At 43.3% G+C, this 15,833-nt stretch overlaps 1 protein-coding gene across 1 annotated transcript in view; it reads left to right on the top strand.

Annotated features, from left to right (window-relative positions):
* DPYSL2 (dihydropyrimidinase like 2) overlaps positions 1 to 15,833 on the top strand; it is a 209,637-nt gene that overhangs the window by 192,905 nt on the left and 899 nt on the right. Inside the window, exons 9-13 of the mRNA XM_007938745.2 lie at positions 5,163 to 5,319; positions 5,809 to 5,950; positions 8,007 to 8,177; positions 13,690 to 13,869; positions 14,666 to 14,831. Coding sequence (XP_007936936.1) covers positions 5,163 to 5,319; positions 5,809 to 5,950; positions 8,007 to 8,177; positions 13,690 to 13,869; positions 14,666 to 14,831 — 816 coding nt within the window. The remainder of the gene's footprint in view (positions 1 to 5,162; positions 5,320 to 5,808; positions 5,951 to 8,006; positions 8,178 to 13,689; positions 13,870 to 14,665; positions 14,832 to 15,833) is intronic.

The raw sequence follows: 15,833 nt of genomic DNA, 5'->3' as shown, positions 1-15,833 counted from the left end.
AAAAAAAAAAGTCCCAGTCCTATCCATGGCATGAATAGCAAGATCATCTTCTTCTCTTAGTGCTTCCCATGTGCCTCCCCACCCAGAGACCTGCTAGCCTTCAGTGTAGGACAGGAAGTGTTTAGGCAAGTGAGGATGTGAGAGAAAAGTGAGGATATGAGATAAAATGCAAATGAGGACTGTTTTCACGTTCCTACTCAACCTAATTCCATAAACATTATAGCCTCAGGAACCCTATGGGGCAGTTCTGCTCTGTGCTATCGGGTTGCTATGAGTCGGAATTGACTTGAAGGCACACAACAACAATACTCAACCCAACACAACTGCATGATCCTCTCTAGAGACAGTGTGGCACAGGCTGTTGCTGTCATTCTGTGCTGTTCAGCAGATTGGCATATCATCAACCCCATTTGCAGATACAGAAGTGACATAGCTAGGATCACAACATTGTGGGCAATTTATACTTTTGAAATAAACTTACATGTTGGTGGATTTACTAGGCTTATTTCATGGAAGAGACACTGAAATGCCAAAATGGAATGTCTTGCTCCCTATTTTCCAGCTCATGGGAAATAGAAACCATGATTTCAGGCTTCTGGTCAATTGTCTTTGCAGCTGAAAGTTCAGCACCATGCAGGGATTTCTCTAGAATGAGTTCCCTGGGACTGCATGTTGTCAGTGTCTGGAATCTAGCTTGGGTACTGATGCCTCCTGTGTGTGAACATAGGCATGTAGGCAGAACCTGGTGACTTCATCTGCTAGATGCCCTTCTCCATCTTCCTCCTCACTCCCACTCTGTAACCCAGACGCAGAAATGTTCAGAACCAGTGTTGCTGCTGAGGGACATTAAATCCCTGGAAAACCAAATTCAAGATATGACCCTGTGGATTGTTGTTGTTGTTATGTGCCATCGAGTCGGCCCCGACTCATAGTGACCCCTCCTTGGGTTTCTGAGGCAGTATCACTACGGAAGTAGATTGCCCCATCTTCCTTCTGAGGAGTGGCTGGTGGGATTACTAGGAGTGATTCAATCATAATGAGAAACATGTGGTCATCTGGTCTACCAGGATTGCCCTAATGTGAGGGTGAATCCTTAGGTTAAGCTACCCCACAACACAGCACCTTGTACCCCCAGATACATGAATGAGAGTGGCATGAGGGTAAGGCTATAAATGTCATGAAGTCTCAACTGTCAGAGAGAGGGTTCTCAATGGATGGGTCCCAGCATTGGGTTCTGACATAAGTTCTCTGAAAGAAGAGGGAAAGTGGTGTGTGTGTTTGTGCATCTGCCCATCCATGTGTCCAGGTCACTTTGCACCCTGCTTTTGTGGCTACATTGTGAAATGCATGTAAATGATTTTCAATTATTCCTATTTTGGGTTTGTCCTCATGTTTCTTGTTCATGGGAAATGACTTTACAAGTAACTGTCAAAGCCGAGGAGCCGTCAAACCTTTCTGAGCCCCAGCCTTCCATTTTATTTGTCTTGAATGCGCTCAGGCCCCAGGCCTGTTGTGAATAAGCACTGCCCCCTACGTGCCTGCAGTTCCCAGCCTTACTAGACAGCCTGCCAAAGGCCGGCCTGGGGCCACGTCTTTCAGTTTAGACTTTCCCTGGAGAAGAAAATCATGAAGATCTAACATCAGCCAAAAAAGCGTCAACAGCATGTTTGGAGAAGTGCAGAAAGGCCCATGAAGCCTCTTCTGTGGTTTATTATTATTAGTGGCAATTATTTCTGGCATGAAGTTAAATGGTATCTGTGGCCTGACTGATCTCCGGAAGCTTGCCCATAGCTCCCTCTTGTTAATTGTTAATAAAAAAGGGGAGCCCCCGGAGAGGCTCTAAGTCAGTGATGATGAGAGGCAGAGTCCCCCCATTATGGATCTAGGCTCTTCCTGGAAGTGGAGGCCTGATTTAAAAAAGAAAAATAAATGAAATCCTGACTCATGGTGCTCCATGTGGTTCAGAATAGAGCTGTGCTTCATCAAGTTCTCATTGGCTGTGACCTTTAGCAAGCAGATCCCCAGAGCTTTCTTCCCAGGCACCCTTGGGTAGAGTTGAACCTCCAACCTTTTGGTTAGCAGCTAACTGGACCATTTGTACCACTCAGAGATGCCTGGTACATGGGACAGATGAACTCCCTTGCTTTTTGAATAGGAGTTCTGGTGGTGCTGTAGTTAAAGCATTGGGCTGCTTTCCAAAAGTTCGGTGGTTTGAACCCACCAGCTGCTCTGTGGGAGACAGATGAAGCAGTCTGCTGCTGCACAGCCTGGGAAACCTTAGGGGACAATTCTGCTCTGTCCTGTAGTGTCACTATAGTTGAAATCGACTCAATAGCAGTGGGTTTTTGCCTGATGCTAAAGAAAAGAAATCATAAAAACAAGGTTAACCCAAGCAAGGGCCTCAGGGAATCTGAAGAGAGAAAAGCAGAAGTGAGCAGCCATATGCTTCCATCCTCATTACCTCTTCCTCTGCCCTCCTCATGTTAGCTTGACCCAGGTCTGGGAGTCCTGGCAGCCTTCCTCCAAGGAGGACAGGTTCTGGTCAGCAAAGGCTGAAGGTCAAGTTCATTCTGTGGTGAGGGAATTGTAGAATCTATCCCTGGTGTACCAATTCTCTGCATCCCAATCTGAGCTGTATTTCACAGTGAGAGAGATGCATTTCCAAAGCCAACAGTAAACAGCTTTCACCCTCAGTCTCTTCATGACGCATTCCTAAGAACCAGCCCCTCCTCATATTCCTGTTTCTAAGGGCAGGACTGCAGAGTGGATTCAGGGGGAGTGGAGGATGGGGGAGGAAGAGGATGAGCAATAAAAAGTTATCGGAAAATCATTAAAATGTTTATCTGTTGATGCCTTTGTCCAAGGATTTCCAAAGAGCAAAGATTTTTCTCCAGTCAGTTCTGCTTTCTTGAATTTTTTCATTTCGACCAAATCAGGAAGACTTTAGGGTTGCAGAATCTTTGTTTTCCTAATGACTTGCACAAACCTCACCTTTGTACTCCAGCAGACAGTAGCCAGCAGGACATCCAGACCTGGCTGGGTCTGGACAGCTACACTTAACCAGTTCCATTTGAAGCTCCAACCAAAAGCTGGTCCTGTGAGAACTGTGGGCTAGAGCTGGGTTCTGCTCAGCCATTTGCATTTCATAAATGTCCTTGTGCAGCAGCCAAGGCTGGCTCATTATGCGGTGTTTTTTCACTTTGGGATGAGCCGACGTGGTTTGTGCAGCCACCCAGCTGGCTCCTCTGACCACATTCTGGCTGGGAGGCTTTCAGTTGGTCGCAACCAGGGGACCTTTCCAGGCAGTTCCAAGCATTGGCTCTTTTCTTCCTTAGAGCTTCCTTAGGGGCCAGGCTTCCCCTGGGTTCTGAAGCCGCCCTCCTGCTTGGCGATTGTTACTGATTTCCTGAAGTGAGCTGCCTGCCTTGACCTCCAGCACTCCCTGGCCGAGCAGGGACTCCTTTGTGAAATTCCTGAGGGTGGAAGGGGCAGCTCCGTGGAGCCAACTTTCAGAGTGGCAGACTGCAGCAAAGAGAGTGTTGTGATATATTTGTCAAGTGATAAAGCCCTTGAAAAGGCTGAGAGAGGAAGAGCGATGCATTCCTGAGTGAAAAGTGTTTGGCCTTGAGAGCTCCTTGGGAGCCCTGTGTTTGGAGAAGAGCGATCTTTTGGCTGGATTGTTAGGAGTGGGGGCATTTGGACCTGTGATGGGAGGTGGTGGTGACCTCTGGTACCCTGGTGGTGGTCAACTGACCTCAGTTCAAATTCCAACTCTGGTGAAACCAAACCAAATTCACTGTCATCAACCCAATTCTGACTCAACAACCTCCATTGGATTTGTGAGGTGGCAAATCTTTATGGAAGTAGATTGCCCCATCTTCCTTCTGCAGAGCGGTTGGTGGGTTTGAACCACCAACCTTCTGGTTAGCAAATGCCTAGGCACTGCACCACCAGAGCTCTTTGTAGCTTTGGTAGCTTTAATTAATGGATTATTAAACCATTTAATCAATTTATCATACATTTATTGAGTGCCTACTATGTGCAGGCAGATTCATTATCTTCAGGGAGTTCCCATCAAGTGGCAAATCAAAAAATTCAAAACTGATTATTGGTGTGAAGAATGGGATTTCTGGACAGACAGAGTAATGCCTAATTTGAGTTTTGGATGATGTTAAAGAAGGAATCAGCTTTGATATGAGGCCTGATAATGAAGGCAGTAGCTAATTCAGGGAGGAATTTGTTTTTGTCCTTAAAGGCAGAAGGGCTCCAAAGGAGATTTTATGCAAGAGAATGGCAAGGAAAGATTTGAGTTCCAGAAAGACCACTCTGGAGGTGGGAAAGAGGATTGAGAAAGCAAAAGTAAATCTAAAAGTCTGTTGAAATGAAGTGGGGAGAAATGATGAGGGCCTAGTTTAAAGCAGGGTATATGGAGTGGAAAGGAGAGAGGATGCAGTTAAGGTACTGGGATTCACTGGATAAATGGTTCCCAACTTTCTGGCATGAGCACCTGAATGGAAAGAGCAGAGGATAGGATCTGAGCATCAAATGAACTTCAACAAGTTCATTTGGACATTATATTAAGTGGTTCAGTGGTAGAATTCTCCTCTTAAAAGTATTCAATTGCTGGCCAACGCATCTCATGCACAGCTATACCACCTGTCTGTCAGTGAAATACTGAGTGTTGTTACAATGCTCTACAGGTTTCAGTGGACCTTCCAGACTAAGGTGGACTATGAAGAGAGGCCTGGTGATCTACTAGTGAAAATCAACCCAGTCCAGTCCACAGCCCAGTCATGGGGAGGGCACAGGACCAGGCAGCATGTTGTCCCATTGTGCCTGGGGTTTCCTGAGGTTCAGAAATCTCCATACCTTGTCTGACAAAGTTTATTTCTCGCTCTTGCTGAGTTGGTGTGAGTCTGGTGACTCTCCAGGGCAGATCCCTTCCAAGATGACTCAGGGATTCAGGCTGTCTCTCAGACAGATCTGGAGAGTTGTGCAATACCTTCTTGTGAAGAAGGCTAATCTGTGAAATACAGCCAGTGTCTTTTTTGAAAGAATGGTAAGAGCACTTGGCATAGTGCCTGACAGACAGCAACTTCTCAGTAAGAAACGGTTCCTTCCTTGCTTGTATCTACTGATGCCTGGTGTGCTTTGTTTGTCAGGAACTGTGGTGTATGGGGAGCCCATCACCGCCAGCTTGGGAACTGATGGCTCCCACTACTGGAGTAAGAACTGGGCCAAGGCTGCTGCCTTCGTCACCTCCCCACCCCTGAGCCCCGATCCAACCACTCCAGATTTTCTGAACTCCTTGCTGTCCTGGTGAGTACTGGTGACATGTTCACACTTTATATTCTGCCCTTTCTCAGATCAAACTGACCTGGTACCTTAAAATATGGTGACTGACAGCAGGTTTGCAAGCAGATAGACTTGTTCACCAAATTAGAGTCACCAAATAAGAACAGGGAATTATTACTCTAAGACTATTATGGGAGGGAATTGCATATAAAACTTAGACCATCATGAAAGTCAACCAAAGGACGTTAGTGAGGTATCTAAAGCGTTCAATGATGGTGTACTGTCACGCATAAAATACCCCTCTGCATATATTTAGATACACATCATTTACAATGAAGATTGAGTATCATAGAAATATTTTCCCAAATTTCCTTTCTTCTGAGGGGAGGACAGGCTATTTATAAAAAATAATAATAAAAAAAAATTAGTGGCCTGACACATTGAAATAATATACTCAAGGTTGATTTGAAGTCAAAGATTGGTTAAAAGCCAGTGGTGTGTTTTCCATTACAGTGGAGATCTCCAGGTCACTGGTAGTGCCCATTGTACTTTCAACACTGCCCAGAAAGCTGTAGGAAAGGATAACTTCACCTTGATTCCTGAGGGCACCAACGGCACCGAGGAACGGATGTCTGTCATCTGGGATAAGGCTGTGGTAAGGAGCAATGACCTCACTCATGGCATGGTCTCAGCTTTCTTCTTCCTCCTCATCTGAGGACCAGGGTCTCATGTACATCTTGAAATTATAGTTGAGGAAATTCTAGGAGCTAGGACTTGTATGACACTGTTTCTTAGGTTTGGAAGTCAAAGACCACTCTTTACAGATATGACCTCCTACATGTTACATATATAGTTCATCTTGTTTTCAGTGAAACAATAGAGACAGAAAAACATGGAGTCTTAAAATATGACTGTGGATTGTCAGGAAATAGCTTCTTTAACAACCTGAAGAGATAATACTCTTCTACTTTTGAAAATTGACTCAGTTTCCTTAAAATTGTCTCTTAGGGCTCTCAAAGCTTAGTATTTCCAACCTATACTGACCTTTAAGGAGCCTTTGGGCTTTTTCATTTTCAGTATTTAAAAACATAATCACAGAACTGGTGTTTTTTTTTTTTTTTTCATTTCTTAATGAATATTTTAAATTATGTAAACAATGTAGGCTCATTGCAAAAAGAATAAAGAAGTACATAAAGATCACTCAGAATGCCATGCGTCAGATAATAACTGTAATTAACATTTTGGTGAATGTCTTTCCATTTTCACCTCTGTAGGAGGGCAGATGTTTGTGTATGATGTGTGTGTGTGTAAATGTGTAAATAATGTTGGTATCATACTTAAAATTTTGTAGGTCTGGTATTTTTTAAAGCTTAATATATTATGAAAAATTCTCCACATCCTTTAAATATACTTGAAAAACTTGGTTTTTAATAACATATTATTCCATCTTAATACTGAACACTAATTCATTGGCTGATCATTTGTGTTGTTTCTTATTTTTTCACTGAGATGGACATCCTTGTAGAAAGTTTGTCAGTGCACATTCATAGTTACATCCTTATGAGAAATTTCTAGACGTGGCATTGCTGGGTCACAGGGTATGTATATTTTTGAGGCTTTTGATATATCTTGCTAAAGTTCCTTCCAGGAAGATTATACCGATTCATATGCTACCAACATTGTATGAGGTTCTCTTGTTTCCACTACCAGGTCCACATTTATATTATTATTGAAACAAAAACTTTGCTGATTTGATAGGTGAATTTTGCTATCTCATTGTTTCTTATTTAATTTCTTCACTTACTGATTAGAGTGAATATTTTCTTTATGCTAATGATCTATCTTTTTCCCACTCTAAATGCCTACTCATTTCCTTTGCCCATTTTTGTACTGGATTTAGAGTGGGGTTTTCTAAGTCAGAGATATGTAGTCATTTCCTCAAATTCTGTGTTTAAGAGGACAGTGGAACACAAGTGGTAAAGATGAGAATTTACAGAGGCAAAAGATTTGAGGAAATCTGTAAGGGATGCTGCTTTGAGCTGGAAGCCAAGTTGAGATTTTTAGATCTGGTTGACTGGAAGACTAAGTGTATACCTGTATTTTGTTGAAAAAGGCAGCCAGTGAAGCCAAATAAATGATACTTCCTAAAAAGGCATTGCAGCCCCTTCAAGTATTCTCTTTTTTTAAACTTTTTATTATGAAATAATTACAGATTTAGAAGTTGCACAGGTAGTATGGAGTGGTAGTATGTACCCTTCACCCAGCTGTCCCTATGCTACATCTTACGTAATTATAATATGATACCAAAATGAGGAAATTGACAGTGATACAACGTGTGTGGATACTTGTGATTTGTGACATGTAGATTCTTGTAATGACCACTGCAATCAGGATGTAAAACTCTGCCATCTTCACATATTTCTCCCTCATGCTATCTGTCCTTTTATAGTCACACCCACTCCCATCCTCCCACCGTCCCTAACCCCTGACAACCACAGATCTGTTCTTCAGCTCTATAATTCTGTCATTTTGGGAATGTTATATAAATGTAACCATATATATGACTTTTTGAGATTGACTTTTTCACTGAGCATAATGCCCTTGAGTTGTTTTGTATATATAGTTCATTCCTTTTTATTGTTAAGTAGTGTTCCGCCCTTCAACTGCTTATCATACTTTTGAGGTGTGCGTATGGATGTTGTACTCATCAGGTCACTGGGAAGATGGATGAGAACCAGTTCGTAGCTGTGACCAGCACCAATGCAGCCAAAATCTTCAACCTTTACCCTCGGAAAGGCCGCATCGCTGTGGGATCCGATGCTGACTTGGTCATCTGGGATCCAGACAGCGTTAAGACCATCTCTGCCAAGACACATAATAGCGTAAGGCCCACTAGCCATGTAGATTCATTCCAAGTGAATTGAAGTCACAGAAGGAGACAAAAGGATGGGGAGGAGTTATTAAAAGAATTAACTGTAATAGGAATTTTTTTTTTTTCCAGTATATAACTTCCAATTTGCTGAGGAAAAAAGCAGCTATCATTGTGATTATTACTCTTATCATCATTTTTTAGTACCAGGCCTCTATCTATAGACATCAGAGTCACACCAAAGTTACGCCAGGACACCAAATCTTCTAGAAGTCAGGCACCATTCTATTTTAATAGTTTGATATAGTATCTCTCATGACAGTGCTTGGTGCGAGGGACTTGAATAAAGCCTCCAAGTTTCCACTCCTGAGATGCCCATTGGGCACGTTTATTCTGTTATGGCTCTGTTGTCTCGTGTCACTGTTGCTATAGAAACCTGAGTGACAGTTGCTCTTACTGTCTTAAAGGAATTAGTTGATTTTCACTTCTCCTCAAAAAGAAGAAATATCCCCAGTCGTTTTGATCATGGTCTTAAGATTTGACAGTTTAGGGTATTGCTTGCCTCTCAATCTAGCATGTAGCGGTTAAGGATACCTTCCTTCTCTTGTCAGTGGGACCTTGGGCAAGTACTCCATGCTATAGCCTTCCCAGCTAAGAATGAGGGATTTAGACTAGGTCTCTGATATCCTGTGTTCTATGAGGTCATTAAGCAGAGGTGTTAGATACCATTTATGCTTAATGTTGTTTTTGTTGTTATGTGCCGTCGAGTCGAACCCGACTCATAGCAACCCCTCCTTGGGTTTCCGAGGCAGTATCACTACGGAAGTAGATTGCCCCATCTTCCTTCCGAGGAGTGGCTGGTGGGTTTGAACCGCTAGCCTTCTGGTTAGCAGTCAAGTGCCTTAGGTACTATGCTACCAGAGGTCCCATTTTATACTTAATAGAAAAAGTCAAATATGTGTATAAAATTGAAACAATATTGACAAAAGGGAAGACTTTGGAAGAAGTGCTTGTGTCAGGAACTCATCTGCATCCTGAGGTAAATTCTTCATGAATAAAGAAGATATTGTAGATGACATTTTAAATTGAAAGCTGGCTCAATAGGCAATATGATTCCAAATTGCCCATCCCAGAAAGACTCCTCCAGTAAGTACTGAGCCCTCCCCCAGGTGCCAGGACACATCAGAGGTGGGTTTTTGGCATTTCTCCAAGTCAAGGCTGGGCCCCTCTCCATCTCCTAATCCTTTGTCATTTGGGATGAGATGCTTTGGCCTCAAGGCTCACCTCCAGCCTTTCCTGGCATGTGTGGGTGCCAGGATGGTGGGTGCCTTCTAGGAGGATTGTGCTACCCTTTTAGTATTTACAGCTGGTTTTTTTCTCCCTGTAAACCAAACCAAACCCCATTGCCACTGAGTAGATTCTAGCCCATAGTGCAACCCATAGTGATCCTGTAGGGCAGAATAGAACTGCCCCATAGGGTTTCCAAGGCTGTAAATCTTTACAGAAGCAGACTGCCTCATCTTTCTTCTGCAGAACACCAGGTGGGTTTGAACTGTTGACCTTTTGGTTAGCAGCTGAATGCTTTAACCACAGTGCCACCAGACCTCCTCTTTCTCTGTCTGCATGGGCTGAATTAGCTTCGAAGCATAGCCTTACAGTCACACCCATTTCCAACTTAGATCATACTCTTTTGGGTCCACAGTGGCTTCCTTAGGTAGCAAAGTTGGACAGTCTGCTTCCTTAGTGATACCACCTTGGAAACCCAAGGAGGGGTTGCTATGAGTTGGGTCCTACTCGACAGCACATAACAACAACAATAGTGGCTTCTTTATGGGTAAGACTTCTGCAGTCCTGTCCAGTGAGCCTATTAGACTAATACGCATTTAAAATCATGCCCCCATTTACTCTTTCAGTTGACTTTCTCATAAAAACAAAAACAAAAAACACCCAAACTCACTGTTATCAAGTCTGTTCCAGCTCATAGTGACCCCCTTTGGGGTCTTTATGGAAGTAGATTGCACAGTCTTCCTTTGTGGAGTGGCTGGTGGGTTTGAACTGCTAACCTTCTGGTTAGTAGTCAAATGTCTTAGGCACTATGCCACCAGAGCTCCTTTTTTCAATAAAGGGACTGGTATTATTATCCCAGTTGAGAAGATAAATAAACAGAGGCTCTGCAAGCTTAACTGACCAGTTTAATGTTACATAGCTATTTTGCGGTAGAGCCTGAATTGGAACCCAAAATTGTCCAGGGCTCTTCCCCGCCAGATTGCATATGGTTAGATGGAGAAAATACTTCCTCCTCTCTTCCTGAGTCCCTTATCCTAAGAAATAATACAAAGAGTGAGCTGGGCTCATTATGTAAGATACATGTCTTAAAGAGCTAACACTAACCATACCTGTAGGCATTAGTCATCTGGGAAAATACAAACAGAAGGCTTTCCCCGTATAATACAGTGATTCCTACCACAAGGCCATTTAGCATTCATTTGGAACATCTAGCTATTATTGACTAAGCCTCTGCTTAAATTTTCTAGGCACCTGGCCAGATGAGTAACACAGTGAACCCATGCATGTAGGTTAAAAATGTCTCTACCTGGTGAGCACTGATGCCTTACTGCCTCCCAGTTTGACAGCAGATAGGAGCTCTGAACACCCTGAGCTGTGGTCTATTGGACTTGTCCATTTTAAGTCACTTAGAGTCATGGGTCTGGCTTGTTTCTCCATGTGTAGAAAATGGCAGATAGTCCAAAAGCTCTTCTAGGTGCCTGTGAGCTTTCATTTACAAACAGTTAAACTCAGTATCTTAGTCTGGAAGCTCCAGTAAGCCCTGTCCACCATAGGGGTCCCTACTGGTGTTTCAAAACTGATGGCATAGCTTCCAGCATCATAGCAGCAAGCAAGCTACCACAGTACAACAAACTGACAGACTCGGAAGAAAGGCCTGATGATCTGCTTTTGAAAGTTAGCCAAAAAACCTATGAATCACAAGAGAATGTTTTTTGATACTGTGTTGGAAGATGGCAGCATTTTATTTGGTCATCACAAGTCTGATGTGACTCATGTCAGCAACTAAGAACAGCATACTCAATATATGTGTCTTACAATATCTTTGACACTAAACAGCTTGATTTTGTGGGAGTATGTTCAGTAGGCAGTGAACAAATGAACATTTTCTAAATGCCTATTATGTGCCAAGTAGCGTGCTCCAGAAAAACCAAACTCATTGCCATTGAGTCGATTCCAACTCATAGTGACCCCCATTGGGTTTCCAAGGCTGTAAATGTTTGTGGAGGTATATCACCCCATCTTCCTTCCATGGAGCAGCTGGTGGGTTTGAACTGCTGACCTTCTGTTAGCAGCCAAGTGCCTTCTCCACTATGCTACGAGGGCTCGTTAAGTAGCATGCTAAAAGCTTTTATTCATTTTATTTCATTTTCTTTGTCTTCTGTTGTGTGAATTGGACCATATCCCTTTACAGTTGAGGAAGCTGACACTCAGAGGAGATAAGTAACTGGTCCAAGGTCATATAGCTAGTGAGTAGCCAACCTGGGATTTGAACCCAGGGGAGATGACTCCATTGCATTTTCCAATAGGGCACAAGAGGAGTTATTCAGGGTGTAGACAGTTAGCTATAGTGGACACATAGACAAGATGGGGCTTGATTGAGGCCTTAAAGTTTCTCAGAGGTGGTTTTAAAGATGATAGGATTCTCTCACAGTGGTCTACACACCTGTGATACTTTGTGTGTATGTCCTCTTCAGATAAGCCCTGAGAGGTATGTAGATGAAGAACCTGAAGCTCTGAGTCAGAATTAAAATATCTGCTAAAAGTCAAACAACTCCTGGGTTTCACCAAATCTAAGATGCCATCAATTTAGAAATATTCCATTATTTTATGTACCAGTGAGAAAGAAAAGACATTCAAGTTGGGGAGCCTAATAGGACACTCCTAGTAATTGAGGAGTGAATCTGCCCCATGGAGGAGTTTGACATTCCATGCCTCAACTTTGACATGGGGTGGAGGCAGGGAAAAAAGTCTCCCCTGATAATTTGAACTGAATGCTGGTGTCAGGTGTGTTTGTGATCTGCATTCATGCTGCTATGCTAGAAAAACCTCAAGCTGAGAATTTAATGCAAAGTGGCCTTATCTTGGTAGTCCTCAGGCCAGTGGGAAAAGTGAACACAAATGCTATCCCGATGAGCTTGACTTGAGCCCAGGCTGATAGTGATTATACAGCCCCACGGAATGTAAGACACATTCTGATTTCAGAGATGAGTGTCTTAGATCAATGAGACATAGTAGTAAGACTTGGGGCTGCAAACCTGCGTCTCTGAGAAGCCACATGGAGAGTCCTCTTCCCCTTGCCTAGGCACCCCTCAGCCTCTGGTCCTTTGGGTGGCTTCCACATTACCCTTGTGAGACTCAGAGCAGTGCTGGGAGCCCCTCACTGCTGTTTTCACTCCAGAGTATATCACGGGCACCACTGTATTTTGACACAGAAGCCTGTTGAGCCAGCCAGGGCCTGTCCACCCTTCCCAACCCACTGTACTGAGCAGAAATATTCTGCTGAACTATAGGGTGCATTACAGTTCTGTTCAGTCTAACTCCTTTATTGCTGATAACCTGGGCTGAACCTTTTGACTTTGAAATTTTCCCAGAAGTCCATGCTGCTTTTTATGGTTGGAGCTGCCTGTTAATCATTCAGCCCTGGCCTCCCCCATAGCCATTTGTGCCTATGAATACAGCCCTCAGGGAGAAGCAGGAGGCATTTTGGTATCTGGAGAAGTAGCCTTGGGTGAGCGCAGAAGCCATGGGATGGTATCCGACGCGTGGAGTCTTTGATGTCAGGGTACAATGCCCCCTATTTTTCTGTCCCCTCTTCCACCACCAACAGTCTGTGTCCATGTAGAGACCTTGTGTACTTTCCAAGAGGGCAGATTTGTTCTCTTTTACCCTGAAAAGCTTGAAACCAACCAAAAGGATGGCTGTGTTGTTTTGGATATTAACTAAACCTCAAACATTTTATCTAAGGCATGCATGTCTCTTAAGTTACCACAATCCTTTTATTTAGGGATTTCATTTTAACCACATTGCTAACAGATTGGAAAACCAGGCAGACCAGTAGGAAAACCTATTTGTGAATGCCCCATTTCAAGATTAAATTTAGAACGTGGTTAAAGAAGCCTTTTGGAACTCAACCTGACTGTAGCTTGAGTTGGTGGGAAGAAAGTCACTGCTAATAGCAAGCATCATGTTCCTTATCTTTGTGTATCATTTACAACTAAAACCCACACACTTTTCCATGCAATCATTCTTTTTAATTATTTCCCCCCTCCCACCCCCCAAATTTGAGAGGTAGGAAAAGATGATTTCAGTTTACAGAAGGAAATTAAGACATAGATTAAGTTCCTGCTGGGGCCATCGGGACAGGGACTTGGGTCACTGGGCTTTTTGTCCATGTGATGTTAGGGCAGTGAGTACTGCTAGATGGCTTTAAAGTTGACCGTGCTGCTTCCTCCCTCTAGTCTCTCGAGTACAACATCTTCGAAGGCATGGAGTGCCGTGGCTCCCCGCTGGTGGTCATCAGCCAGGGGAAAATCGTCCTGGAGGATGGCACTCTTCATGTCACTGAAGGTTCTGGGCGCTACATCCCCCGGAAGCCTTTCCCTGACTTTGTTTACAAGCGTATCAAGGCACGGAGCAGGGTGAGTGACTGTGTTCTTGTGAACTGTGTTTATCATGGATTATGTTCAATCCACAAACCTTTATTAAGCACTTTGAGTTAGATTGTTGAGTGAGTATGGGGGATACTAAGATATTGGAAACATGTTTTCTTCTTTGGAACTCATCAGGCCAGTGAAGGAGTTAGGGATATCCACAATGGTTATGTGCTGTGAGGAGTGTGCAGTGAAGGTTAGGGAGGGGGCTCTGCTATGAAGTCATGGGGGAAAGTTTCACAGGGAAGAACAGTTTGAGTTTGGTCTTAAAGGTTAAGCAGGGGTTGGACAAGTGAGAGAAGAGACACAGGGTATTTTAAGTAGAGAGAATATGATGAGCATGGAAAATGCATGATGAATGGTCCACGGCACTGAGGCTTGGAGGGTGTGAGGCAGGCAAGGGTTGGAGCTGTGAGAGAATTAAAGAAGGGGTGAGATTGGAAGGAAAATTGGGACCAGCTCTTGAATATGAGACCAGATCCTTCTCACAAACTGTTGAGGGATTCCTATGGGATTTAAAGTCATGCTTTGGAAAAGAAATGTTTATCAGTTTTTATAGAGTTAACCAGTTACCAATAATCCACCTTGAGGGGAGCTTTGCTATGGAGCTGTAGGAGCTGTAGGCAGCTGAAGTGGATGTGTCCTCACACAGACACTGGCAGAGCCATCCATTGGTAAATCTTGCAGGCTGATTCTCACCTCTGTTCAAGTGGTTGGCTGTCAGGCAGCTGGATGGTGTCCTCTTTATATATGTCCTGAGTTGAGGGGTTCTTGTGTTTTCCAGCTGGCAGAACTGAGAGGGGTACCCCGCGGTCTGTATGATGGACCAGTGTGTGAGGTGTCTGTGACACCCAAGACAGTCACTCCAGCCTCCTCAGCTAAGACGTCTCCTGCCAAGCAACAGGCCCCACCTGTCCGGAACCTGCACCAGTCCGGGTTCAGCTTGTCTGGTAAGGTTATGGTTTGGTTAGACACTGGTTCTTCAGGGCCATACTCAGTGGAGCTGTAGGAGCCTACAACTGCTTTTGTAAAAGGAACAGAAGCAGAAGTGAGTGATATTCTTGTTCTTAGTGGGAAATACTAGTATCACCAGAAATATATTGTCATAGCAAATGACCAGTTGGAGTTTCAGAATCTTGACATCAGTTTGTATCACATATAATGTTATAATATACATACTATGTGTGATACTCAATATACTAAGTGGACATTTTTCAGTTTATTATGTCCATCATGAAAAATGAAGTGGTATTTTAGGACTTCTCTTCTTGCCCACATGCAGCATACCGGAGCAGTTAAGCTTATGGAGTCTGGAGTTTATTAGCTTAAGCTCATAGCTCAAATGCTAGCTGTGCTTCAGTTTCCTCACGTGTAGAATAGGGATAATAATAGTAGCTACCACATAGGGTTGTTGTGAATATTAAATGAGTTAATACACAAGTAAAGTACTTAGAACAGAGCCATTTGATAACTGTTAGCTATTTGATTGGATAAATTATGTGATGTCAAGGAACTGGTGAGAAGAGCAAGCCCAGATACTAGAGTGTCTTCCTTACTTTTCCTTCTAGTCCTTCATTTTCTCTTATGACTAGAATCTTTCACTTTTCTAGCTCCCTGAGCCACAGATAGGGAGTTCTTGTGGTATAGTGCCTAAGGCATTTGACTGCTAACCAGAAGGCTGGCAGTTCAAACCCACCAGCCACTCCTTGGAAAGAAGTTCGGGCATTCTACTTCCATAGAGATACTGCCTTGGACACCCAAGGAGGGGTCGCTGTGAGATGAAAGGACTCCATAGCACTGAGGTTTTTATTTTTTTTTGAATCACAGATAAGTGTCCAGATTTATATGGCATGTTTAAAAAATAATCATAATTGCAGGCAGTGTCATGAGACAGAATGTGTATGAACTGCTGTATGGAAAATGAATTTTGCTCTATAGACTATTACCCAAAT

Source organism: Orycteropus afer, unplaced genomic scaffold (assembly GCF_000298275.1).
Source record: "Orycteropus afer afer isolate SDZICR_OR568_19922 unplaced genomic scaffold, OryAfe1.0 scaffold00053, whole genome shotgun sequence".
NCBI classification, from domain to species: Eukaryota; Metazoa; Chordata; class Mammalia; order Tubulidentata; family Orycteropodidae; genus Orycteropus; species Orycteropus afer.
The sequence above is the reverse complement of the archived record's forward strand: the minus strand, read 5'-3'. Positions and strand labels throughout refer to the sequence as shown.